At 40.2% G+C, this 27,548-nt stretch overlaps 1 protein-coding gene across 1 annotated transcript in view; it reads right to left on the bottom strand.

Moving 5' to 3' along the window:
• Window positions 1-21,628, bottom strand: part of RET (ret proto-oncogene) — a 42,232-nt gene extending 20,604 nt beyond the window's left edge. Inside the window, exons 1-8 of the mRNA XM_034065845.1 lie at window positions 21,383-21,628; window positions 19,441-19,734; window positions 18,345-18,586; window positions 16,395-16,596; window positions 10,502-10,701; window positions 6,030-6,288; window positions 4,749-4,874; window positions 3,274-3,384 (exon numbers count right to left, since the gene is read on the bottom strand). Of these exons, the coding sequence (XP_033921736.1) occupies window positions 3,274-3,384; window positions 4,749-4,874; window positions 6,030-6,288; window positions 10,502-10,701; window positions 16,395-16,596; window positions 18,345-18,586; window positions 19,441-19,734; window positions 21,383-21,389 (1,441 nt within the window). The 5' untranslated portion in view covers window positions 21,390-21,628. The remainder of the gene's footprint in view (window positions 1-3,273; window positions 3,385-4,748; window positions 4,875-6,029; window positions 6,289-10,501; window positions 10,702-16,394; window positions 16,597-18,344; window positions 18,587-19,440; window positions 19,735-21,382) is intronic.
• Between the last annotated feature and the right edge of the window lie 5,920 nt (window positions 21,629-27,548).

The following is a 27,548-nucleotide window of genomic DNA, read 5'->3' as shown; positions in this document are numbered from 1 at the left end:
AATTCTCCCTAAAATATCTTCTCTAGTCTACTTATTCTAGTTTGTCTCCACCATTGCCTTTGGTATTTTTTCAGTCCTGAGATGATGTCCAGTGGTTTAGACCAGTAGTCTACGGACTTCAGTTCTGTTCCTGGTTCTGATGCCAATTTCCTCTTACCTTGGAAAAGTCAGCATACTGTTCTAGAAATCATCTGTTCCATTGTCAAACTGAGATGACAATACTTAATCACATCTGTAAAATGCCATGGGATAGTCTAGCGAAAGCATTAAGAGGAAGGGCCAAGTGTAAGTGACAAAAAATAAATCTTCAATTATTCAATTATGCAGAACTGCTCTTGATTTCAAGCATCTTTAAGCAAAATAATTGCAACTGTGTTTCCAATTAAATAACTTTTTTCTGCGTGTATTTTAAAAATGACCATTAGCTGTGACACTTTTCATTTAGAAACTGCCTGTAATCACAAACAGCATTTATAGACAGGAATCAATCAAGTTCTGCAAGTTTAGCTGCCTTTTAGAAAAACTGGCTAAACTATAAAGGGATCCAAAAGATGAATTTATTTCAATATAGTCTTGGTTTTAACTCATTTTCTTCCATCACATCTAAGTCAACAGTACAGTGAATGACTCTTTTACATTTTCTAGATGTTTAACATGAATTGAAGAAAAGGACAGTTTTTGGCAACATAAATGCAAATATCATTTTTGGAAGGAGTGTAATGGGGACTTGAGTATTTAAGTAAAATAGATTTTGAGCATCTTTCTAGAGAGGCCACACCTACCAAAGTGTATGCAGCTCAGCTGGTTAATTCTGGAAGAGACTCTGCTGAGTCACTGCTCTGAGCTGACACTTGTTTGAAGAAGAGTCGGCATTCCCAACAATTCCTGAATATCCCCTCACCAGCTAACTTTCTCTATTGTGGAGAGTTGATGAAGTTAAGTCTTCCATTAGCCTCAGAAAGATATTACATATTTATCTATATCTGCCTATGTTTGAGGGCCTGAGGAAGGGGAAGCAGGGGATGAACAGGTCCTATCTAAACTGTTCTTGAGCAAAGTATTTGAAGACAAAGGTGTTTTACACAGCAAGGAAATGAGTACATTGTCACTGCAGGTGTGTATCAGAAAACTGGAACTTCCTATATGCACTCCAGTGACCCAAAAATGTTATTTTTACCAGTGCACTGCTGGTAAGGAAATTCCAAAATACCGCTTTGAATTGTGTGGCACTTCACATGCTCTTGTTGAAATCATGAGCTGTTTCCCTTGCCCTGTGGTGGGAAAGAGCTTTCTCTGCTTCAGGGTCATTTGGAAAAAGCTAAAATGTGGCTCTATCCTACATCACATAGACATCCAGAAATTCAGAAAGTTAAAAACACAGGTTGTTGGACAAAACCAAAGACAACATCTGACTACCACTGAAAACAAAGATCTACAAAGCAAGGCAGAAGCCTAGGCACTATGGGTCTTCTCCATTATCAGAAAGCCAAAGTTCAGAGTAACCTACAAAGACTAATAATTTATGAATGCATAACCAGATTCTTCCACTGCAGTCAGCTCAGAAGCAGCCACTTAATACAAGAAAGTCTCTTGCTTAGAATGCAATTAGGTTGCCTCTATTTGATAGCCACAGTCACAGCACCAGTTGTTTCAGCTGAGTGCCCTTGAATATATTATTCACATTGCTAGTGTGAGAAAGAAACTTTGGGGCTCCAGTACACAGCCATCATAATGACAGATCAATTACAAAAAAAAAAGAAGAAAGAAAGTATTTTAGCAACTGTCTGTACTTAAAGAATATCCTTGATCTAAACACATTAGGGGCTTTCTATTTATTTCTTGCCAATCCCAAAGAACTGTCCCCTGCCAATAAAAAATGATATAATGGTACTCCTGTACCTCTAAGTTCCTAAACCACACTAATTTCTTTGTCTGTAAACACACTGCTTTTGGACACCAGCCCAAGTTCTGAATTGCATTAAATAATGAATAATATTATCAAACTCAGGTATTAAAAAGGCATACATAACATCTTGAAAGTTTGTCTTAGTTGCCTGCTTCTATTATCTAATAAGACACTATTTCTTTCAGGCTTCTGTTGAGCAAAACATCTGAGGCTGCATATGTTTCATACTGAATGTTTCAGCATTGAAGCCTCTGGCACAAATATTTCAACTTCTAGAATGATAACAGATTCCGTCAATTATTAATAAAGAATTCTTTTCAGATGATTGGAGAAGTTACCTGCATTCACTTCAAGCATTTCTGCCACTCACAGGATTGATTGCTTTTATGCACTCTAATCAAGTAATTATCTTTGCAATGAGTCGTTTACAATACACAGTCCCATTCTTACATGTAAAAAATACAAAGATGCCTCTTTATAAATTCCTTTTACAGAAGATCGTAAGTCTTAGCCTGTAAGTAAATGTGAATTCCTCTAAGACTCAAGTTTAAAATGTAAACTTGGAGTATACTATGTCAGAGACATAAGAATTATTCAAAAAACATCTATGTATTTATTCCTGAATTAGATACCAATAGATAAAAAGATCCACTTAAAAATTACAATCTCATGAAAGACTGAAATTGCTCAAGCATAATACACTCTTTTCCTAACCTTTATATCTTCACGGTGATTTGCAAGCTTGAAGGTACGAGCAGGTATATGAGTGGAATGTAGAAATACATACTTAAGAAAAAAAACCCAAATGCTTTTCAATTCTTCCTTCATAAATGCTGCTTCTATGAATCTGTCCCTGTATCTTCAAATAGATAAGGCATTGGATCATTTTGATGGTCACCTTTCAAATAAGGCCAGGTGCATTTCCCCAAATGATCCTCTGCAATCACATGTATTATAAATGGATTTTTTTTCTTACTTATTTAAATTTCAGTTCAAAAGGCATGGTTTCTATTATATTGTGTTAAGTTTGGAAACAGGGCATTTAACCTGCCTAACACCTATACTTATTTCAGCAAACACCTCCGCTAAAAAACACTACCTGTGAATTAACAGGGGAGAGGAATGAGAATTACTGAGAAAACATTATCTTGCCATTACTGTCAGCCAACAGATGCTGTCTGACTAGCCTAAAAAAGAACAAGATTAGCCCCCATAACTTTAACTCTCTTGTATGACTGAAATGCAGGCATGATAATGCAGAGATATTAAATATGTTGAGCTGGTAAAAGAATCTGTCATCAGAAAATTGGAACTTGAACAGCGGTCAGCAGTGACATAGAAAAGCCCATCCTAAAACATTCCCATACTTGTGCAGTCTTGGGGACACACAGCTGGATCTTTGCTCTCAATCACATCACAGATGCCATCCGGACAAGTCTTGATACTCGGGGTGCATGTGGAATAGTTTGTGGTGATCCCTGTTAACACAGAAATATACAGCTGCACAAATACCACAGGCTTCGAAGGAAAGCTTATTCCATTTTCTAAATGCACCTTGACACACGGGCTACTTTTTTTTTTCTTAAATAAACTTCTATGAATATAAATATCACCTGCTAAAGTAACATGCAAGACAACTGCTAAAAGCAACTGAAAGAAATCTATTTTTTACTATATCTTCTCCTTTCAACAACCCTCTGGGCATGTCACTTGCAGTTACAGTAAGTATTACTTGACAAAGCAGTAGCTGACCATTTTGAGACTGAAGAGTTGCTTTCACAACTAGGGATGTCTGCACAATTTCACACATAATTGAATATGAAGGTTACAAATAGTCAAAGAGAATTTGTGATATTGCTCTGGAAGAGTCGAATGCTGTCACCTGTCAGATCTGTGCTACAGCCTAGAGAAAACAGAGACAACAGAGACACTGCTTCTGTGCTCACTAACTGTCTGCTGGGGCATACCTGCTCACAGGCTTATGTTTGCTATATTCCAAGCTCAAGCCACAGTTGCAGAGATTACCTTGCGAGCTATAAATCATCTGTTCCATTTACACTGCTGCAAATCCAGTTCACCACCTGTGTTCAACATCACCAGTGGCAAGATCAAGAATTACTATTCCAACTTAACCTCCTTTTACTTCTTCTTCATCTATGTCAAAGGAGGTGACCCTGCCCTTCTGCCCCTGTGAGACCCACTTGAAATACTGTGTACAGTTCTGGTGTCCTCAACATAAGAAGGACATGGAACTGTTGAAGAAGGTCCGGGGAAGGGCCATGAGGCTGGATCACTTTCTGTATGAACATAGGCTGAGAAAGTTGGGGCTGTTCGGCTTGGAGAAAAGAAGGCTGCATGGAGACCTCATAGCAGCCTTCCAGTATCTGAAGTGGCCTACAAGGATGCTGGGGAAGGACTCTTTACTAGGGACTGTAGTAACAGGACAAGGGGTAATGGGTTTAAACTTAAACAGGAAAAGTTCAGGTTAGATATAAGGAAAGAGTTCTTTACTGTGATGGTAGTGAGGCACTGGAATGGGTTGCCCAAAGAAATGGTAAATCACTGGCAGTGTTCAAGGCCATGCTGGACAGATCCTTGGGTGACATGGTTTAGTGTGAAGTGTCCCTGACCATGGCAGGGGTTGAAACTAAATGATCTTTCCAATCCCAACCATTCCATGATTCTGTGCTTAATTTGGGTATTGTGATAGATTTTTTTTAGCCTCAACTTCAGTGTAGTTTACTGCACCATGTTGTCCAGCCAGAATAAATCATTTATCTGTAGAAGTAAAATGCACAATTACAACTAAACAGAAGCTTGATTTCCCACAACAGAAATGTACCTTTTCCACTCCCCTGTCTCCACTGGCATCTTCCTGTTAGCACCCCCAGGCCACCACACTCTTCACATTCACCATGATGCTTACTCACAGCACAAGAGTCAGGACAGTCCTCCTCTTTCTTTAAAACTGTTGGGAAAAGAGTTTGCTGTGAGTTCAGTATAAGGGAGATGAACACACAAGAAAGTCAGCTCAAATCAGAAAGAAAATTTCATTTTTAGGGATAGATAGGAAGGAAAGAAAGATGGAAAAAGAAGTGAAAGACAAACACTGACCCAACGTTTAGTAAATTTAGGTAACAGTTAAAGAGAAGTCCATGTTTTCTCTTCTGTGAAATAAACAGCAAGATCATGACAGCAGCCATCTTTACTTAAGAGCACTGTCAATGACTAAAACTGTAGAAATATGGTAACATACTAACAAAAAGAATCCCAGAGACCATATGTACTTATAGCTTCATACAAAACTTTTAATTAAGGGAGAACACCTCGCACATGGGCTAATGCAGTAGCTGCCCAAAAAGCAGCAGCTAGAAATGGATGATTTCAGACAGCATAAGGCTTTTGCAAAAAGAGATGCCCACGGCAGGCTTTTGTTTCTTCCTCCTCAAGCCATCTTCTCTTGGCACAGATGTCACAGAATCAAAGAGAGGCAATTATCAGGTAGAACTGTAAGGTTTTGCATAAAGTGTGATATAGTTTGGAGAGAAATGATTGTTTCGAGTGTAGTTCTCCTCTGCTGTGATTGTTACAGGATATCTCTAACATTCTGCCCTTACAAACTTTTCAGTAAAACAAAGCCCTACATGAATGTTAAGCTTCTTCTTTTGGTGGTGGTTCTTTTTGTTGTTGTTGGTTTTGGTTTTTGGTTTTTTAAAAGGAAAAATTAGAGAGAGAAGTGGAGAGAAAGATGATTGAATAAATATACATAGACCAGAGATTTGTGGCTTCATACATATATAAACACTTTTTTTTCCCTTCCTTTTCTTGAAAAAAATATCACAAACACACAAAAAAAAAGATTCTTATAAATCAAATGACATCATGAACATTAGAAATTGCGCATATTAAACCACATTCCTTTGAATTAGTTCTTCAAACAAGTATCTGCTACAGGCAGGTCTGAATCAAAACTCAAAACTCAAACTTTGTGACCTGTATTTTGCAGCTCAGACTCATTTTCATTGTTAATACCACCACCTTATATATTACCCTACTAACGCATCACCCAATACCAGTAACTCTCACGAATAAGTAAATAGTTCTAATTGAATCAGGTACTTACGAGTTCCTTCCAAGAAAACAGTGAGGAGGGTTTTGGTATGTTTCCTGCTCTGCTTGTCTGTAGCTTGAATAGTGTATTGTATTTCCTTGCATTCAGGTCTGCGCAGCACAGAGGAATCATTCACATAAAGGCTTCCATATTTGTCTTCTCGGCCTTGAAGTATGCTGACAGCATAGCAGCTTGTGTTGGGGGACAGTAACTTGTAGGTGATGTTCACACCACGGAACTTCATACAGTTTTCAATGCAGATTTTTCCTATCTAGACTCAAAACACCAAAAAAGAAATCACAGACAACAGGAAAAACAAACAAACCCAAAGAAAAACAGCTATACATCAAAAACATTCTGTGCTTCCCAAAAGCATCTGAAAGACAATTAAGCACTTTACAGCTGGCAGAGCTCAGCATTTATCTCACGTTTACAACAGATTGGATATTTTACTACAAACACAGTATGTAGATTCTTCAAATGCGATTTACCCTCAGTAAAAATGAGAGATAAATTATTACCATTGTCTTGAGCCTAGCAGTGGACATGCAAAAAGACTTGACCCAGAGACCAGTGATATCTGGTCAGCAGTGTTAAGTGAGAACTGACACTGTGATTTGGGAAAGTCTGAATTCAGCCCCTGGTCTGTCCCAGGCTGATCAGTGAGAAACACTTTGGTCTTGCTTAAAAAAGCAAAGAGATCAGTGTGAATAAAGCTGAGACTCTTTTCAAGTAAGACAGAAATTACTAATACATAATTTTCATAATATTACAGTCAAAAAGGTTTTGGCCAGCAGAGTTCTCAGAAGCCTTAAAAGGAATAAGGACTTCATTGTTTTCCATTTGCAATTTCTAAAACATTTGAATCTAAAAATGAAATATGCTGGTTTGCCTTATTTGAACTTCTGCCTGCCAAAATATCTGTCCTAGAATACTTTTCAGTCTGAAACAATTTATTTAAGAAGCATAGGAATGTAAAGTCCCATCTCCTGTTCAGCTCCTATATGAACTGATCCAAAGCTCACTTTGGATTTTCCATTTACAAGAGTGGGATTCAGATCAGGCCCAGAGGCATTGGCTTTTCTTGCCTGGAAAGCCACAATGTGAAGGGTGGAGTGTTATTGAAGGGAAGTTGGTGATGGATCCTTTTCAATTGCTGCAGTTAAAATGTATTTTCAAGTAACACCACCACGGGTAAAAGCATATCTGTATATGGTCTAATGTGAGGCATCCAGGCCCATTGCAGGGGGCTTGGAACCAGATGCCCTTAAGGTCCTTTCCAACCCAAACCATTCTATGATCTTGGGTTTAGCATTCTTATTAAAGAAAGTGAAAAAAAAAAGAAAAAAGAAAAAAATTATACAGTGATCTCTTCCTATGAATCTAGACTATTTAAAGTCAGAGAGGAAGCTTTTGCAGTCCTTGAAGACATACTGTGTCATAGGATAGTCCCACTTAATTTAGCTTATTCCCTTTCACTTCACTGGTCATTTGACATAATTTTTTGCTGGTTTTGCTTTTGTCTTGTTTTTTTGTTGGTTGGTTTGGGGGTTTGTTAGGCTGTGTTTGTTTGCATGCTTGTTTTCTGGCAGGATAACACAGAAAGACTATTAAAGCAACCAGAAGCTAAGCCATTTCTTCCATGCCATCTCTTCTCTACAGCATGCTCGGACTGGCAGGAAGGAAAAGAAGACAAGACTTCAACTGTTCGTAAACTCTGTCTAGACACAAGGTCTAGCCAGGTCCTTTCCAGAACCATGTCATCCTTCAGAGAGCATAAGGGCCAGTTTTCCTTTCTCTGCATAATCTGAGGAGCTAAATATGCTCTCCTAAAGACATTTCTACACAAAAGATGAGCTTTCTCTTCTTGACTAACTCCATTAGGGAAAGCCCAAGCTCAAAACTTTGCTCTGCACCACAGGTTCTGGAGTCAGGACAGCTCCCAGATGCAGCAGAGCACAGCTCCAGGGAAAGGAGGTAGAAGCAGCAAGTTTTTCAGTCTCATAAGGATGGTGAAAAATAGGCTGGTAATCAGGATTAACATCAACATTTAAAGGAGGAACCTACAAAGGTGCTTGTTGCAAGACTCTAAATAGTTAACACAGAAATACCATTACCAGAAATAGGAACAGAAAAAAACATCTTTTGAGCTCCAGAGTTTAATAAAGTCTGGATAAGGATAATGTACCTCTTCACTGAATTCCAGGGACATTTGGACATATAACCTTTCTAAAAATCTCAGACAATGTTATTCATCATTTGTCTCAGTAAATGTCAATAGAGCTTTAAGTCCTTTGAAAAGTTAAATGCCACTGGGCAAGCCTGTACTGTCAGGCCATGCTTCTATTATTCAATTCATTTAGCTGCTCAAATAGACAAATGGCATCAGCCCAGCAGTTAATCATTTCTTCATGCTCTGTGTTTTCCTTAGGGCAAGAGACAGTTCAGCCTTCATACTTATCTAGCCTAGTACTTTTCCTCACTGCCATGGCACATCATGGCTAATTATGCAGACAACTTCAATAATGTGAAGTGCTGGGGACTAAGCTGCTTACACTGACTTGCGCTCCAAGCCGAGCACACCATATATTCAAACCTTGTCTTGGAAGTAAGTGGATGTCACTTTAACTAATTGAGAATACCATTTCCAGAGCCAGGATGAGTTTTGCATTTCCCTGGTCAAGATTTAGACCACTTAACACTCTTTGTGAATTTGTGTTTAGGCAGCACAAAGAGCTCTTCCCAGAGTCTTGGAGTTCTTGCCTGGAACGTTTTTCTCTGCTATTACTGCCACCCAGTGAAACTGCACAGTTAGTGGGAAGAGCCACTGTTTCCAGAAACCCTAGAATTCCCTTTCAGATGTTTCCCTTTCAGACATTTGACTGTCCTGACAAGAGCAAAACCAGCAGCTTTAAAAGTCAAATGGTTGGCTGGTTTGCTTTTTTATTTTGCATTCTGGAACTAGAAAACTATATACCCCCAGACCTCAAACAAATGTGTTTAAGCAATCTAGGGTATGCACAGATAAACACAGTTTGTCCAAATTTAATTTGGAACTCATTAGTTCTTATTATTATGGGATGCATATATCTATATATAAAATTTGTGTGCACATGCACATATATGCACACACAAAAAACTGCAATAAATTAACCTGTATTTGTATCTACCCAATAGTTAAGTTTCCTCGCTTTTTACAGTTACAGTCATATCATGACGTACACAGAGTTGGGATCTATTTCTAGATGCTAAGAGCTAGGCTATAAGTATCTTGTTCACCTATGCTATTACTTTTAAGGGGAAACCGACTGGTTTCACCCTGTCTTCAAGCAAGAGGTTTTTTTACACTACTGAGAATAAAGCTTTCGCAATCTGGTGCTACAAACAACCCAAAGAGAACATCAAATATACTGTGACCTGCACAAAAAGCACTGAATTATGTGCTGCAGTTTCTAACAGACTGCAGATTTAAAAGTTGCAGCTGCAAGTCATCACAAAATTATATAAATAGTAGCCTTTTGTAAAGAGCCTACTATGTGAGTACACCAATAATATCCCTCTCTTATTTAGCATATTTAGTGCAGACTGTGGGTAAAATATCTCTTGATGAAGTGTGGTATTATTATTGGTTCTGTAAGGCCCATTCTGTAATCTGAAGAGCTATCAAGCCATAGCACATTTCATCAGATTGAATGTAAGAACACAGAATATATCTAACTTCCTTCTTACTTCTAGCCAGAAGCTTGAAGATTAATAAAACTGAATTATTTCTTAGAAGTTTTCTAATGAACTGGGTTTCTCTGCAACTGGGATGATCATATTTTAGTCTCAGTCCTCCACTCTGCTACAAATACAGTGGCAGTTTTATAACTTTAATTTTTAGGTATACTTTCCAGCAGCTCTCCAAAAATGGCTCATCACTGATGTTTTTAATATTCAATTTCACAATATTAATTACATTAAACTAGTTCTTTATTAATGTACATGTTCCACAGAAATTACACTGTAATTTTCACCTGATTAATATCAACCTGTTAGAAAGTGTTTCTGGAAGACATTATTAATGGCCATAGTGGTGATTAAGCTAAAATGAGGGTTAAATTAGGAAACACATTAATTACTAACTAGCCATTATCTAGAGAAAAGCTATTAACATACTGCAATATGTAAAGCTGTGACTCCAATAGCTCGGACAAATTTCTTTTTTTTGCCCTTGATATTTTTCCAGTTACTTATGCCTATGGGTTGCAAGTCCTCCTGTCTATAACACACATCATTTCCATGTGTGGCTCCTCCTCTGTTGATGGAAGAGCTAGTGTCCAGTCTACCTGCTATCCACTACACCCAGCAACAATCATACTGATATCATATTTTTCATTGATTCTACTGAAAACCACTAAAACCAATGCTCCAACACATCTTGTCTCAGTGATCTATCTACTGAGATCTGTCTGAAATGAAAGTATAATCAACATAGTTCTTACTTGTGCAAAGCGTTCAGCATTTCTGTTGACTGTGAACTGGTAGGTCATGTTTGGAAACTGAATGCTCACAGGGAGGATGGAGACATTGAAATGAAGCATCACGGATCTTTCTGGGCCATGAAACTCTGTGTCATTCACCAAAACATCCAACAGGAAGGAACGATGCTCTGTGACTGAAATGCTTTTATTAAGTACCAGTTCTGCAAAGGAAAAGATTAATTTATTACTGACCTACCCTATCCACATATGTATATTTTAGAATCATAGAATTACAGAACAGTTAGGGTTGGAAAGGACCTTAAGATCATCTAATTCCGACCCCCCCTGCCATGGGCAGGGACACCTCACACTAAATCATATCACCCAAGGCTCTGTCCAACCTGGCCTTGAACACTGCCAGGGATGGAGCATTCACTACCTCCCTGGGCAACCCATTCCAGTACCTCACCACCCTCACAGTAAAGAATTTCTTTCTTATATCCAATCTAAACGTTCCCTGTTTAAGTTTTAAGCTGTTACCCCTTGTCCTGTCACTACAATCCCTAATGAAGAGTCCCTCACCAGCATCCTTGTAGGCCCCCTTCAGATACTGGAAGGCTGCTATGAGGTCTCCACGCAGCCTTCTCTTCTCCAGGCTGAACAGCCCCAACTTTCTCAGCCTGTTTTCATATGGGAGGTGCTCCAGTCCCCTGATCATCCTCGTGGCCTCCTCTGGACTTGTTCTAACAGTTTCATGTCCTTTTTATGTTGAGGACACCAGAACTGCACACAATACTCCAAGTGAGGTCTGACGAGAGCAGAGTAGAGGGGCAGGACCACCTTCTTTGACCTGCTGGTCACGCTCCTTTTGATGCAGCCCAGGATACGGTTGCTTTCTGGGCTGTGAGCGCACACGGAAGCCGGCTCATGTTCATTTTCTCATTGACCAACACCCCCAAGTCCTTCTCTGCAGGGCTGCTCTGAATTTCCTCTTTGCCCAACCTGTAGCTGTGCCTGGGATTGCTCCAACCCAGGCGTAGGACCTTGCACTTGGCATGGTTAAACTTCATGAGGTTGGCATCAGCCCACCTCACAAGTGTGTCTGGATGGCATTCCTTCCCTCCAGTGTATCAACCGAACCACACAGCTTGGTGTCATCGGCAAACTTGCTGAGGGTGCGCTCAATCCCACTGGCCGTGTCACTGACAAAGATGTTGAACAAGACCAGTATCAACACCGATCCCTGAGGGACACCAGTTGTTACCGGTCTCCAGCCGGACATTGAGCCATTGACCATAATTCTTTGCGTGCGGCCATCCAACCAGTTCTTTATCCACCAAGTGGTCCACCTGTCAAATTGATGCCTGTCGTGTTTTAAGCCCCGTCAGCAACCCAGAACCATGCAGCCACTTGCTCACTCCCTCCTCCGTCCTCCCCCCGCTCCCTAAGGGATGGGGAGAATTGAAAGAATGTAACTCCCACAGGTTGAGATAAGAACAGTCCAGTAAATAAGGTATAACACAGATCACTACTGCTACCAGCAATAATAATAATTATAAGGGAAATAACAAGGGGAGAGAATACAACCACTCATCACCTCCTGACCAATACCCAGCCTGACCTAAGCAGTGATCCAGCCCTTCTGGGTAACTGCCCAGTTTATATAGTGGGCATGACGTGCTGTGGTATAGAATGCCTCTTTATTTTGGGTCAGGTGTCCTGTCTCTGCTTCCTCTTGACTTCCCCTACTCCCTGGCAGAGCATGAGACTCAGAAGGTCCGTGGTCGATGTAAGCGTTACTGAGCAACAACTAAAAGCATCAGTGTTATCAGCGCCGTTCCCAGGCTGAAAGTCAAAAACACAGCACTGCACCAGCTACTAAGGAGAAAAATGATTGCTACTGCTGAACCTAGGACAGTATGCATCCCTTATTCCATACCATTCACGTCATGCTCAGATCCCACATTTTCAATATACCATCACTCTTGTCTCATATATAATATGTATATATACATCCACGCACAAAGAAAGAGAGAGAGATCATTCCTTAGCGCATGGACCAATCCCTATGAAGTTGCTGTGTTCATTCGGTCAGTGATGTTGGGCTCTATCTCTTGTAACAGTCTTTCAGAGCAGGAGAGGCTGTTGGATCATTGCCTGCTGATGATCATAGAATCATAGAATAGTTAGGGTTGGAAAGGACCTTATCATCTAGTTCCAACATCCCTGCATGATACTGCAGAACTCATCTGGTTTTACCAAAGTTGATTCTCTGTTGGGATGATGGTTGGAGGGAAGTCAGGGCCGGTTGCTGGTGACCTGAAGATATCTAGGTGGTGGGCTATAAAAGCGCAGGCAACAGCATACAATTGAGTTAATTGGCTGTTTTCCCCCAAAGTCCAGTCCCCTTGAGGTACACATTGGACTTCCCCATCTTCCCGCATTACACATCAAGTATATCTGGGTCCCTGAGCAAAAACAATCCCATGAGTGCATTTGCCTTTACCTGAAGCAGGAATAACCCAGACTGTCGTCCCCAGCAAATTCTTCACGTGCACCACTGGAACTTTATCCCCTTCTACAGTATGTAAAAGTTCCGACTGGGCTGTTGTTGGCAGATCCTCTGGTGTTGACCAACCAGGTGGCTTTTGGTAAATGTGTATCCCAATGTTTGAAAGTCCCACCACCCATTGCTCTCAGTGTAGTTTTTAAAAGTCCATTGTACCATTCGATTTTCCCCTGTCACCACAAAATCTGTTTCTCAAGGCCCAGGATAGTGTTCCAGGCAGTGGCGTGGGGCACAACATATGTTTCCAGCCATCCAGTGGTTGCTTCCGCCATGGTGCTTGCCTTGGTGGGTTGGTGGGAGTGTGATATAGTCAATCTGCCAGGCCTCCCCATATTTATACTTCAGCCATCGTCCTCCATACCAAAGAGGCTTTAACCATTTGGCTTGTTTAATTGCAGCACGTTTCACATTCATGAATATCCTGAGCAGTAGCGTCCATTGTTAAGTCCACCCCGTGATCATGAGCCCATCTGTAGATTAAATCTCTGCCCTGATGGCCTGAAGTGTCATGGGCCCACCAGGCCAAAAATAATTCACCCTTATGTTGCCAATCTAAGTCCATCTGAGCCACTTCAATCTTAGCAGCTTTATCCACTTGTTGGTTGTTCTGGTGTAACTCAGTGGCCCAACTCTTGGGTACATGGGCATCTACATGGTGTCCCTTCACCACCAGGTTCTGCACCTGGGCAGCGATATCTTGCCACAGTGCAGCAGCCCAGATGGGTTTACCTCTGCGTTGCCAGTTGCTCTGCTTCCATTGCTGCAGCCACCCCTGTAGGGCATTTTCCATCATCCATGAATCAGTATAAAGTACTGGCCACTTTTCTCACTCAGCAATGTCCAGGGTCAGCTGGATGCCTTTCCCCTCGGCAAACTGACTCGATTCACCCTCTCCTTCAGCAGTTTCTGCAATTTGTCATCAGGGACTCCATCCGGCTGCCTTCCATCTCTGATGCTTTCCCACAATACGGCAGGACCCATCGGTGAACAAGGCATACTGCTTTCCACTTACTGACAGTTTATTATATGGTGGGGCCTCTTCAGCAGGCATCACCTTCTCCTCTTGTGACATTCCAAAATCTTTGCCCTCTGGCCAGTCCATGATGACTTCTAGAATGCCTGGACGACTGGGATTTCCTGTTCGAGCTTGTTGTGCAATTAGTGCAGCCCATTTACTCCATGTAGCATCGGCTGTATGATGTGTAGAGGAGACCCTGCCTTTGAACACCCAGCCCAGCATGGGCAACTGGGGTGCCAGGAGGACCTGTGCATCAGTGCCAATCACTTCTGAAGCAGCTCAAACCCCTTCATAGGCTGCCAGTATCTCTTTCTCAGTTGAGGTATAGCTGGCTTCAGATCCTCTGGATCCCTGTATTTACATCTGTGCCAGTCTGGATTGGTCCAAGGGCTACTGCATGAACTATCTCGTGTTTAATTTGCTCAAAGGCTTGTTGCTGCTCAGAGCCCCATTTAAAAGCATTCTTCTTCCGGGTCATCAGAGCCCCATTTAAAAGCATTCTTCTTCCGGGTCACATGATAGAGAGGGCTTACAATCAAACTGTAATTTGGGAATGTGCATCCTCCAGAACTCCACAGCACCCAAGAAAGCTTTTGCTTCGTTCTTATTAGTTGGTATCTTTCAGTTATCTTTCACATACCTAGCCAAGTTTAATTCTAACTGGGCCTTAGCTTTCCTAACCTGGTCCCCCGTTTCCCAGACAACATCCCTGTATTCTTCCCAGGCTGACTGTCCTTGCTTCCACCTTTTATAAGCCTCTTTTTCCCCTGAAGTTTCCTCAGCAGCTCCTTATCCATCCAAGGCAGTCTCCTGTCCCTCCTGCTGCACTTCCTTCTAGTTAGGATGCAACACTCCTGAGCTTGTAGCAGGTGATCCTTGATTATCAACCAACAGTCTTGGGCCCCCTGCCCTCTAGGGCTATATCCCATGGAACCTTACTAAGTAGCTTCCTGGAGAGGCCAAAGTCTGCTCTGTCAAAGTCCAGGGCAGTGAGCTTGCTGCACGCTCTTCTCACTGTCCTGAGGATCTCGAATTTGAGCATTTCGTGATTGCTGCATCCAAGGCTGCCCTTGGGCATCACATTTCCAACAAGCCCTTCCCTGCCAGTGAGCACAAGGTCAAGCAGGGCACCTCTCCTTATCGGCTCCTCTATTACTTGCAGAAGGAAGTTGTCTTCCACACAATCAAAGAACCTCCTGGATTGCTTGTGCCGGGCCGTACCGTCCCTCCAACAGATGTCAGGGTGGTTGAAGTCCCCCATAAGGACAAGGGCGTGCGAGCATGAGACTCTTCCTATCTGTCTATAGAGCACTTCATCCACAGAGTCCTCTTGATCAGGCGGTCTGTAACAGATCGCCACAATAATGTCCCCCATCGCTGTTCTCCCTTTAACCCTGACCCACAAAATCTCTATTGACTGCTCACCTGTCCCCAGGCAGAGTTCCATACTCTCCAGCCTATCCCTAACATAAATTGCAACTCCCCTTCCCCTCCTGCCAGGCTTGTGTTTTCTAAAGAGCCTGTAACCTTCCATTCCAACACTCCAGTCATAGGAGCCATCCCACCATGTTTCTGTGATACATATTACATCATATCCCCATAAATGTGCACATATCTCTAATTCCTTTTGTTTGTTCCCCCTACTATGAGCGTTTGTATAAAGACACATGAGCCGAGCTCCAAATGAAGCTGGTTATTGGCTGGAGGAGCTGAAATATCTCTACATTGCTCCGAGCATCTATTATAAGTGCTGGCAACTGACTGGGAGTGTTGGGATGGAATGATGCCCCCTTCCCCCAACATATCTAGTTTAAAGCTTTCTTGGCAAGCCTCCTACCAAAACTTCTCTTCCCCTTTGTTATCAGACCAACCCCACCAGCCTCCAGTAGACCTGGTCTCCCAAACAGAGTCCCAGAATTTTGATGCAATTCCAGCAAAATGATACATATAAAAATCATATGTATCAAAGTTATTCCTAACAGGAAACAGAAGGCAAGTTAAAAATGAAAATATGCTTCTACAGAGTTATGCTCTGTGCCATTCAGGATGTTTGAAGAAGTCCTCTTACCTTCTACCTGTGGGATTGTGGGAACCCCACAATCAGAACTTATTGCTTATTCAGTACCCACAACATCACACCACAAGCTCCCTAATCCAGAGATGAACTAACTCAGTTTTTTCAGTACATTTTTAAAACTCAGTGTTTGCTTAACTGGAAATTTCTCAGCTTTCTTTGGCTCAATATTTACAGAACATTTGGAAAACTTCAAGAGCTTACTGGTCAACTACTACCAAGCAACTTCTTTATTTGAAGAAAGAGACCTTACTGTACTCGTGTCGAGTTCCCCTCACTTGGCTGCCATTTGGGCTGAAGTGGATTTCATCGAAGATGTGCTCTACCCGAAATGTCTCACTCATCCAGGGATCGTCAGTAATAATGGTTCCTGTGTATTTCTTTCTGCTGCTTTCAAGGGGATAAATAGGTGTTGTGTCTGCATCGTATACAGCTAGCGTTGCAAGAACAGTTCCCTAGAAGGAAATAACAAATGACACTGCTGAACTACCCAAAGCTTTTTTCATCTGATATGTGTTTGTGAGATTGAAATATTGGCCAACTAAAACCTTACAACTTTCTCTCAACCCTACTTCCACTCAAATTCATTGTAAGCTTCAGGTTATCACTGTTTCACACCTATTTGCATCTGAGTTAGAAGATCAAAAGAAAATGGCAGTTAAGAAGAACTTATCATCTTGTCATATCACCATATCAGTCTATATCCAAATACAGTGTTAAAATTTTGAGGTAGGAAATGAGTGCACATGAAAGCTCTTGCTTTTTTTAATTTTTAAAAATCAACATTATTTATTCTACACTATTACTAAAAACAAACAAACAAAAAAACAGGTAAGTAATATGCACACTTAATAGGCATGAAATACATTCAGACAGGTCAAACTCACTACCCAAATGACAAAAGTTACCTGGGTTGTTCGTCTTCTCCTTAGTCTACTAGATTGCTGTTCTCAACTGAGACACTGAAGCCACAAGACGTTGAAGATTGCTATTAGCCATTCTCTTGTTTCAAGTTCACTTAGGTATTAGAACAATTTTAAAGTTTACGAATATGATGCCTTTTTTTTTTCCACTTCAAAATGCCAGTGAAATTCACTGCGTCCCAAATACTTTGCAGGCACACAATTTCAAAGAATACATTTTACTTTATAAAACACTTTCAGGAACTCTTCAATTTCTGTCATCCAGAGCTAAACAAAACTCCCACACCTCAAGTTTTTCGGAAGTAAAAAGGAATTACTTTATACCCAGGCAAATGTGATGTGTTCACAAGTGTCTTGTCAACACTTGTTCTAGTCGGGAGGTGGCAGCAAACTCCCAAAATCAATCTTACCCCTTCCAGACAAATAGGAGCAAAAGGTACTTTGAAGGGAAATCTGACTACAAAAATAACAGATGTTGTTACTAAACAGAAGTCCCCTCAAGAAAAACACATCACTGAGGCCACCAAAGTGACTTCTCTATATCACTGACTTATAAAGTGTTCTTGCTCCTACTGAAGAGCCAAAGAACTCACCTGTATACTTTCCTACTGAAGTGTACATGTACATGGGTGTACACGTTTGGGGGCAGACACAAAGACACTCAGGGGTTAAGACCTCTTGAAAGGTCACTAGGACAGGTGATGGCAAAGGAAAAGTGGAAAGGCACCATTAAAGTAAGATCCTGGAGCAGTCCCTTAACAGCTCAGCCCTAAAAACACCACTGCCAGGTACAATGTTTGTCTGCAGAAGGCAACCACTTCTTTTAACTTTCTGTTAATGGTAATAGCATTCTAATAAATGTTCTGAGTAAAGCTGTGGTATCTTACATAGATCTGCATATATGGGAAGGACACGCACACGTCCTTCTGAGTGTTGCCCTAACAACACTCGGTTTTAGTTACCTGAGGGAAGCAATTCCATAACAAATACAGAGCAGACCTCAGTATAGGGAGATACAGTGATGCTGACCACAATCTCAGCAATGGTTCATCTTGGCCTTAGGAACTGCTGACATGTCCTTACCCTGTTTAATTCCCTTCTTTCTTTGGGGTCTGAGTAAGGTACAACTCAGGAGAGAGGAATCCTACAAATCCGGCATTTTACAATCACAGGGCTGTAGGGTGTGATGCAGTGATCTGCTTGTTGCCAAGATCCACTACCAGAGCATGCCTCCCACTGCTGTGATCCTACTTTAGGAACTAGATAAAGAAGAAAATTACCTCTTTCCTGTTGAACTCCACGACAGCATCTGCAGTATCAGTGCCATTGGGCAGAAAGGGCGGAGAGTCATCTTCATCTAACACATTCACCAGGAAAGGCACCTCCACCTGCATCTCCCTGAAGCCCTCTCTCACGGTACACTTGGCTATCAGCTCGTATCTCTCTCTCTCTTCTCGATCTAGGCGCTGCGTCACACTCACACCAGTGGTGTTCTCATTGTATCGGAAGGGCATACCTTCAGCTGAAAAACAGAGCCTCAGTATAAATAGGTGTTATCTCTTCCTATTGCAGGACTCTGATGATTTTCTTCTTTAATATTCTTTTGCAACCCAGTAAATCCATTTTGGACTGCATGGTAAAAGGCAGACTTGCAAGTGAATTGTGTGGTTATATTAGGGTAGACACCCCACCTGCATTACTGTGTTCAGCTCTGGGACCTCCAACACAAGAGGAGCACCTTTCTTATGAAGACAGGCTGAGAGAGTTGTGCTTGTTCAGCCTGGAGAAGAGAAAGCTCAGGGGAGACCTTAGGGCAGCTTTCAGTGCCTTAAAGGGGGCCTATAAAAAATCTGGAAAGAGAATTTTTACAAATGCATTAAACTAAAAGAGGGAAGATTTAGATTATGTATTAGGAAGAAGCTCTTGACTGTGAGTGGTGAAGCATTGGCACAGGCTGCCCAAAGAAGCTGTGAATGCTTCATTCCTAGCAGTGTTTAACACCAGGCTGGATGGGCCTTTGAGCAACTTGGCCTAGTGGAAGATGTCCCTGCCCATGGGAGAGCAGTTGGAACCAGATGATCATTAAGGTCTCTTCCAACTGAAACCATTCTATGATCTAGAAGCAGCACATTGTAAAACACAGGATATTCCTTGTCTGTTCTTAGCTAAAAACCCAACCTTATCCCTAGGGAAGGGGACAGACCTTCTTCCCATCCCTATATATCTCAAAGACAAAAATCTTCAGGCTGAGTTCACATTTGCAATAGAATTTCCTTTACAGAATCAATCTAGAGGATCTACTACAAAAGAGATCTTAACAGAGTGCAGCTGTTTACATCTATTGCTGGTACATGAGTGGCTCAGTTCTAGTTTTACCTGCCAGCAATTTGTAGGAAATGCTAAGATTCTGACACAGATGATGAATTGAGGGTAACTGGAGCTGATGAAATGTGCCGGGTGGTTTATTTTCCTTGATGTGAAAGGAGAGATCCATTTCTGTGAAGCAAAGCTGCCTTGCTGTCAGGGAACTGCAAGCTGGTGCAGTAGCATTCATCAAGGAGAGGAAAACTGTGGTGCGTGTAGCCGAGTCACATTCCTTCTCTTGAAAGGGGTGGGATGAAAGGAAGACATACAGCATCACCTTTGATAATGGCATCCAGTTTCCTACAGCTTCAGAGGAAAAAATAAAAGAACAAACCGCCAAAAGAAATATTTTGCAGGTGACAAACCAAGATTTTTTAGTCATTTTGTACTCTAGTTCATTATTGCACAAGCAACCATATAGTCCTGTTATGCAGAAGCAACTCTTCAGTAAGTTGTCGGTGGGAAGACTTTTAATCTTAATCTCAATAACCCTAGTAAGACAAAAAACTATAGGTGTTAGCACCAGTTTTACATTATCAGAATCTCACAGAATGATATATTCTGTCTGTAAGACACTGACATAAACCAGGTCACTACTAGTAATCAGCTTATTGATAGGACTGGTCTTTGGAAGGACTACAACAGAGTGGGGTGGCAGCAGGGAAAAAAATGCATGAAATGGAATAGATATTCAGGAGAGATTCATAACTACTGTCATTTAAGTCTGATAGTTTATACCAGTTGAGGATATATGCCAAAGTATTTACATTTACAGGACAAATTGCTTTATAATTTTGAAGTATAAAGAGCTAGTCAAAAGAACATAGACATCAACTTGGGGCATCTATATATAAAATCTCAAGCTTTATTTCTTTTTTTTTAATTTTTTATACTACCTTGGTTTTACTACAGAAGGAATTACAGTATTTCTATATAGCAAATCTAATTCACTTGAAGAGATGCTCTAAGTCACTTTGACCCATACGGACAAAACAAGGCTCTCTAGTTCTGGATAGCTGTTTTTCCTTTGTTCAGTTACAAACAGCAAAGTGATAGTCATGAACACTGAGTATCAAAAATGCAGCAAAAATGAGCGAGACATCAAGCACTCAGCCCTTAAAAATATAACAGTGTGTGTCTGAATTTGAACATTTCAACTTCAAGGCACCTAAGTCAAAGGGTAGTGTTGATATATGGCTCTTACAAACTCAAGACAGCTACTGCTCTCTCCCACAGCAGAATTTCTGCAACTGATCACAGTGGTATGCCATTAACTCCTCACCCATTTCCTCCTCCACTGTCTAATGATACCTAATTTCCTCATAGATCAAAATCACCAAAACCAATTTACTGCTGAAGTATAAAAGAAGATGGGGGAAAAAAAAGAGATAATTCATTTCTGTAGTTCAGTGGTAAGCTTCTCTAACAATGCCAAATCTCAGGAAAGGGAGAGAGATAACCATTCCTTCCAAGGGCTTCTGCTTGGTGTAACATGCAAAGGTACTTGCGAATCCATATTACCAATAAAAGGACATTATAGGTAAGAGTTTAACTAATCTAACTACATTGGTCTGAGCACTAAATGCCCAGCATTAGCACAGTGGAATTGGTTTAATTTGCACCAGTAGATGAGCAAACTACAAATCTCAATGCACGGCTGTGACTTACACAGCTGTGAAATGCTGAAAAAGCATTTCAAATAATGCAACTTTCCCACCATACTAGAGTCCATAGTGTGAGCAGCTGGATCTGTTCCAGGGCAGTGATTGCTTTGGCATATGGTTTTCTGCATTTGCTGTGTGTTTCATTGGGTCTGCTTTCTGATTTTAAAAGGGAAAATACCTTTTTCTCCAGATTTGATGCTCATATGGTAATGGACAGAGCTCATGATCTAATCGTACTTTGTTTTAACAAGACATACTTTAACAAGAAAAGATAGTCTTCTCATACTTACACAGCATGTTGAAGTCTTCTCTATCCAGGCTTTTACTGAGGTAGAGAAGTCCTGTTTTTTCTCTGATTTGAAACCAATTGTTTTCATGTGATCTTGCTCGAGAAATGATGAGGTTCTGGCACAGATGAAAGTGGGCCACCTCTCCATGTGAATCCCTCAAGGTGTGGATGCGCAGAAGTGGTGTACCTGCTGGTTCATCAATGTAAACATTTTCCAAGTATTCTTTCCTGGGGAAGTAGAGACCAAAGGCAGCTGCAAAGCAAAGCACACAAGAGGAGAGGTGCTCACAGTTAAAAGATTCTTGTGCTGGCGTTTTCTTAAAAGATGCATTTCCAAATATCCAAGGGGTTCATTCTCCAAAGACTAAGAAAGTGTTAAAAAAGATGTGGAAGAAGGCAGATCCTCACGTGGTGTATATAAATACAGTTGTACTGCACTCAAGTCATGAGCACAGCCACCAAAAATTTGGCCTCTTGTTTATGTTCAAGTTACAAAATCATATGAAAACTAAACTGCTTTGCTGTAAACATGGCTTATTTCAAGCAGAACTCTTAATCACAGAATCACAGAATGGTTTGGATTGGAAGGGACCTTAAAGATCACCTAATTCCAACCCCCCTGCCATGAGAAGTGGAGGGAACACCCTCCACTAGACCATGCTGCTCAAAGCCCCATCAATGAAGCTCTGCTTGTCAAATTGTACTTAAGTTCATATTTGGAGCTCTCAGATGTAATTCCATTATCTCACAGATCATATTCAAAGAAGGAAAAACCTTTTATTGAAATCATACTTTAAAAGCCTAAATGCACTCTCTGTTGAGAGAAAACACAGCAATATAGCAATGCCTTGCACACATTTCGTTGGATTACATAAAACCTCTCTTACTTAAGAGTCCTTTTGTGGCTCCCTCCCTTTCTAAACAGTACAATACTTTTGGTTCTGAAAATGGGAAATGTTTAAATAAAATTGATATAAAAGTCTTATAAGTATTTTGAATATGACAGAGGAGAAGGCAGAGAACTGACTTGCCTGAACTGGGTTGGGAAACATACATTTACTTTTAATACATTGGCTGTGACTGACCCATTGCTTCTCTCAAATTCCTTCCACCCTCTGACATTTACATCTAGTAGGGTTCAACTGTGATTTAGATGCCTGTTTCTTCAGATGATCTCATCTTACCAGGTCACTTTCAATCGTCTCTCTCCCCCTTTCCAGTATTTCCCTTCCAATTCTACTGCTTGCAAATATGATCACAGTAGAATGCTTGATAAGTAAGAAAGGTACAAAGTGATATTTGTTGCACTCACAAGAAATGAAATACCGCAACTGTTGCTGTTGAGCTTCACCTGCATTAACAGTCAGTACTCAAGTAGAAAAGAATACTTGCATAGTGCAGAATTTTGAATCATTTAATCTGATTTGATAAGGAGGAAGGCATATAAAAGATTTACACATCTGCTGAACAAATGAAAATAACAATAATTTCCATATGTTACTAATACAAGAATATCATAAATCAAGCCAGAGACAACTGGAAATGATGGTAATACAGCAGTAAAATTAGGGATATAATACCAAAGGTTCTTCAAAATAGCATCAGGCTATAGCACATATTTACTCTTTATTATTATTATTGGATCCATACACTGGTTTACTGAATGGATAGGACCACAAACAAACTGTAAACAAGAGACCTCTAATTTCATTTGGAAATACCACAGAAACACTGTACCTTGTAATGTTTCATGACATCAGTACCCCTAGATGCAATTACATCCATGAGATTTACAGAGGCCCATTATTTTTTCTATATATATTTTGCAATAAACTTTTAATAAAGTGCTAAAGTAATACAGTAGGTGAGTTTGCTCCAACTTAGTTCATTCAAAGGAAAGCCAACAATAATCTTTTGGGGAGTTATAGAAAAGCATTAAGTCCTGATGACCCCTGTCTCCAAGAAAACTATTACTTCAGATTCTGCTGCTATCACCATCTTTTTTTTGTGAGTTAAGTTTCCTGAGCATCCATAATAAATTCTAAATAGTTTCCTAGTCCCTCTGTCTGTTTTGAAGTGAAGGCAAGCCTGGCAAATATTCACTGCTAGAAGTTCCAACAAACTGTTTTGTCAACAAGAGGAATAAAGGGATACCCAAATAGCAAGCCCACTCCCAGTGCAAGCAAATAAATTTCCTCACACTATTTTACATAAAAACCTGATTCTAGAATTATGAAAACTTCCTCACAACATATCCAGCACTGAAAATTCACTGCTCAAGACTAAAAAATTACCTTTAACCCACTGATGCAAAGAAATGAGGTTCATATAAAGCTGGTTACACGACAGAGAAATATTTCCTTATTTCTAAGACCGGTGTGAAAAGTTGTAATGCCAGTAAGGCTGTGTCCTTAGCATCACAAACAGATCATGCAGTGCAAGAACTGGCACAGTGGCAGAGACATGAAATCACCTCCAGTAAAATGAGCAAATAGAACACAGAGTGTATATAAATAGTAGGTATAGCTAAAGTGTGAAAGTGGAAAACAGGAACCCGGGATATTTTAAGTTGGAATTATTTATTTCCTCATCTTACACAACTGTGTTAATTTTTATATGCTTTGCTTTACAAATCTGGGCCCACACTGCATGCTATTATGTACGCAGTCGGCTTAATGAAGTACATGCATAATTATGACAGGCATTGCCACCTGAATGTCTGAGACTTTGCATACAGCTACACCTCAGCAGAGGTCAGCATCCTGACTGCTCTGCATCTGAAAGATTAAGGCTAATATTTACACTGCAGAATCTGAAATACTTTGGCATCAGCTCACAGGAGCAGTCTTCTGTTCTTGGGGAAAAAGAAAGGGAAAAAAATACTGTAATATTAAAATCTGGTATCTCTGTAGATAACAGAAATGCAAAACAATGATCTACATTTTGAAAAAGGAGGACTCCTTCATAAAATAACTTAGAATTTGCCTCACTGAATAACAAGAAATGATCTTTACAAATAGAAAAGCCACTTTAACAAATTAGTAGAAGCCACTTTAAGAAATTTAAAGTAGAAGCATGATCGTTTCTCCCCAGTTCAAACCTGAAAGCTGATGAAACTGAATTCTGTTCATCAAAAGTGACAGTTTTTAGCACAGTGCATATTTCATTGAGGACAACACATGAGGATGATTTTAAGTGACACCAGTGGATTTGAAATACTTTCATGTTTTACTTAGAAAACAAGCATTTGAAGAGACTTTACAACATTGTAGAAGCTTCAATTGTAAAAGAAAAAATATAAATTGAATTTAGCCATGTAACAAGATTCACCCAGCGCTGTAGATCTTGAAATTGCTGGGATTTTGTAACAACGTTCACCCAATGCTGCTGATCTTGAACTTGCTGGGATTTTGTAAAGCGGTTTGTGGCACTCTCTAACTCTATTTCAAGCACTGAAAGAAATGAGAGGTATGCAACAGACTGCCCAAGTCAAAACCACACTCTGCATGTAAATCTTTGGAGGCTGATTTTGTAGGAGACCTTTGAAGTAGAAAAGTAGCACCCACTTCCCTAAGCTGTGTTCATTCCTTTAAGCCATAGTAAGTTAAAACCAGATTCAATAACCTTGTCATCTGGCAAGTATGCTGCAGGAGGAAGAGGTTCTAATCCTGGCCACAGTTCCTTGTGTCCTGAAAAAATAAAAAGGACTTGTGCAAGTTTCCTATGGAAGCCAGATGGAGTTTTCTATTGAATCTGCCATTTAAATAAAGAGGAATTGAGCTGGTTACGCTCAAAATTGATGGCTGAAGTACTTTTGCTTAGGAATTGAAAGCAGAGAAGCATTTCATGTTACAACCCGGAAATATACCACAAGAAGGTTGTCCTCTGTAACATTCATGAGCTACATGGCAGAAATAGAGAGCTACTAAAATGTTTTGGTATCTCTGGACTTCAAGAGGACATTCAGTGCTTTGTTCTACAATCAGCAAGAGAACTCAGCAACCTCTGATGGATGAAAAGTATTGTGCAATAACAGCGCATCAGTAACATACAGAAAAGTGATCATGTTTAGGCAGATGTAATGCTACTGACTAATAGCTCCTACAGGAAATAGATACAGCTATGACAGCAGTTTTCCAGGTCAGAGAGAGAAAGCAGATGAGAGTGGAGAAATGACACTATATATTCTTTGAATACTTCACTGTCATTTGAAAGAAGGCAAATTTTCATGTGCTTCTTTTCAGTCATGGATGATTAGGTAAATAATCCCTTTTTGATAGATTTTTTTTTAATAAAATTTGTTGTAGAAAACTTCCATGTTTTAGTGCTTTTTATCCTTGCCACCATAGCCTTGAGTAGCATTGGTGGACTACTCTTGATGAAAACTGTTAAACTGACTGTAGTAACATTATACTCTTACCATCAACCACAATGATGAAAAATGTAGTTCAGCTTTTTAGTCACAAAATGAAGTGATATTGAACTTTTATATTTTTAGTGTAAAGGAAGACATCACTGTAAGACATTCTCCCAGTCAATGTTTGCAACCATCTTTCAAAGTACAATTGCAGACTTCTGAAAACCTGTTTCGGAGGGAATTATCCCAGTCAGATTTGCTCTGGGAAATGATATGCTTAGGGAAGTCCTTAGAAAACCATTTCAGGTCTATGTGTATCACTTACAGAGTCTCAAAGCACATTAGAGAGAGTGAGAAGAGAGGACAAGCAGCACATAGCAATGTCACTGGTCAGAAGCATCCCATCACCCTGGTCCACAAGACAAAAGATCCATCTGTGACTTGAAGAGAAGTCAGTGCAGGTTGTAGCAGCAAGTGAACTGCTGGTCAGTAAAACGTAGCAGCTAGCTCACTCTTGAACCTGGAACTGAAAACCTAAGAGCTAAAATCACAGACACTGAAAGCACTGCACTCCTCATATTCAAGGTTCTCAGCCAAATCATTTTCCTCAAGCTAAATAAACAGATGTCTTACGTAGTTCATAGCAAAAACCCAAAGTTTAAATGACTGCTGCTTGATTTAAGGTACACCATATATTTGAACAAAAAGGCTTGCTCTTGATTTAAAGACTTCAACTGACTGAAATCTGACATATCTCTTCAAAGTTCTTTTGGGTTTCATTACTCATGTAATCTGAAGACTCTCCCTAGCCTGCATGCTTGCTCCCTTCCACTTTCTTTTCACCAGTTCGTGTCAAAAGTCACACTTTTTCCTAGTAAAGGAAAAAATCTTTACAAATCTCTCAATGCCTAAAAAAACACACCTGCTTTGTGAGTTTAAGGGAACATACGATTAAAAAAGTCAGAAACACAGAAATGGAACAAGGGTTGGTTTTTATACAACAAGTAATATACACCCATATAACCCACATCTGACAAAATCTACTCAGAGCTTCCCAGCATTTTGAATGACAACACAATGATTTATTAAGGGCAGAACAGCTCTCATGCAATCAAAAATCCTTAATCAAGGATCAACATGCATCTCCCAGAAAAGGGGTATGCTTTTAATGCAATGATAGCCCTATCATTGTAGCATACAGGATTTAATGAAATAATTGATGAACATGGGAGTCTGATGTTAATAACCCCCATTTGTTGCACCGCATCAGATTTCAACAAGCAATTATCTGTCAAGGTTAGTTTTGTATTCCTGAAATAATTACCTTTACTTTTGACATGTAGTCATTATGTTCCATTACTAGTATCAATATACCCAATGTTTGATTCATCACAAAACAAGAGCAGCAATGCAATTGTATATTTTAAATTAAAGGACTTGCCCACTTAATGCCCTTTTATAGCCCCTGCAGAATTAAGAAATAAACTCGCCTTCATAAACCAAAAAGTCAATAATTTAGAAAAATCACTATCACTTAATGGAAAGGTAGCATGAAACAGCGTGGCTAGGAACAACACTGTGCGGGTTGAACACGCTGCAATGTATTCAAAACAATATCCACCATCAAATACAGGCTGACCCATCCCATAAGAATAAAATTGTTTTTGCCAACATTTACATTAATGTTTCTTCAGTCAGAGATGGTTTAACAGAGAGAACAACCTCCACATTACACAGCAAATTACTCCAACCTTTCCTTTGGTTCAGCAGCAGAATTTTAAACTAAGAACTCCTCACTGCACTGGGACTC

The sequence above is a fragment of the Melopsittacus undulatus genome, chromosome 8 (genome assembly GCF_012275295.1).
Source record: "Melopsittacus undulatus isolate bMelUnd1 chromosome 8, bMelUnd1.mat.Z, whole genome shotgun sequence".
NCBI lineage: Eukaryota > Metazoa > Chordata > Aves > Psittaciformes > Psittaculidae > Melopsittacus > Melopsittacus undulatus.
The sequence above is the reverse complement of the archived record's forward strand: the minus strand, read 5'-3'. Positions and strand labels throughout refer to the sequence as shown.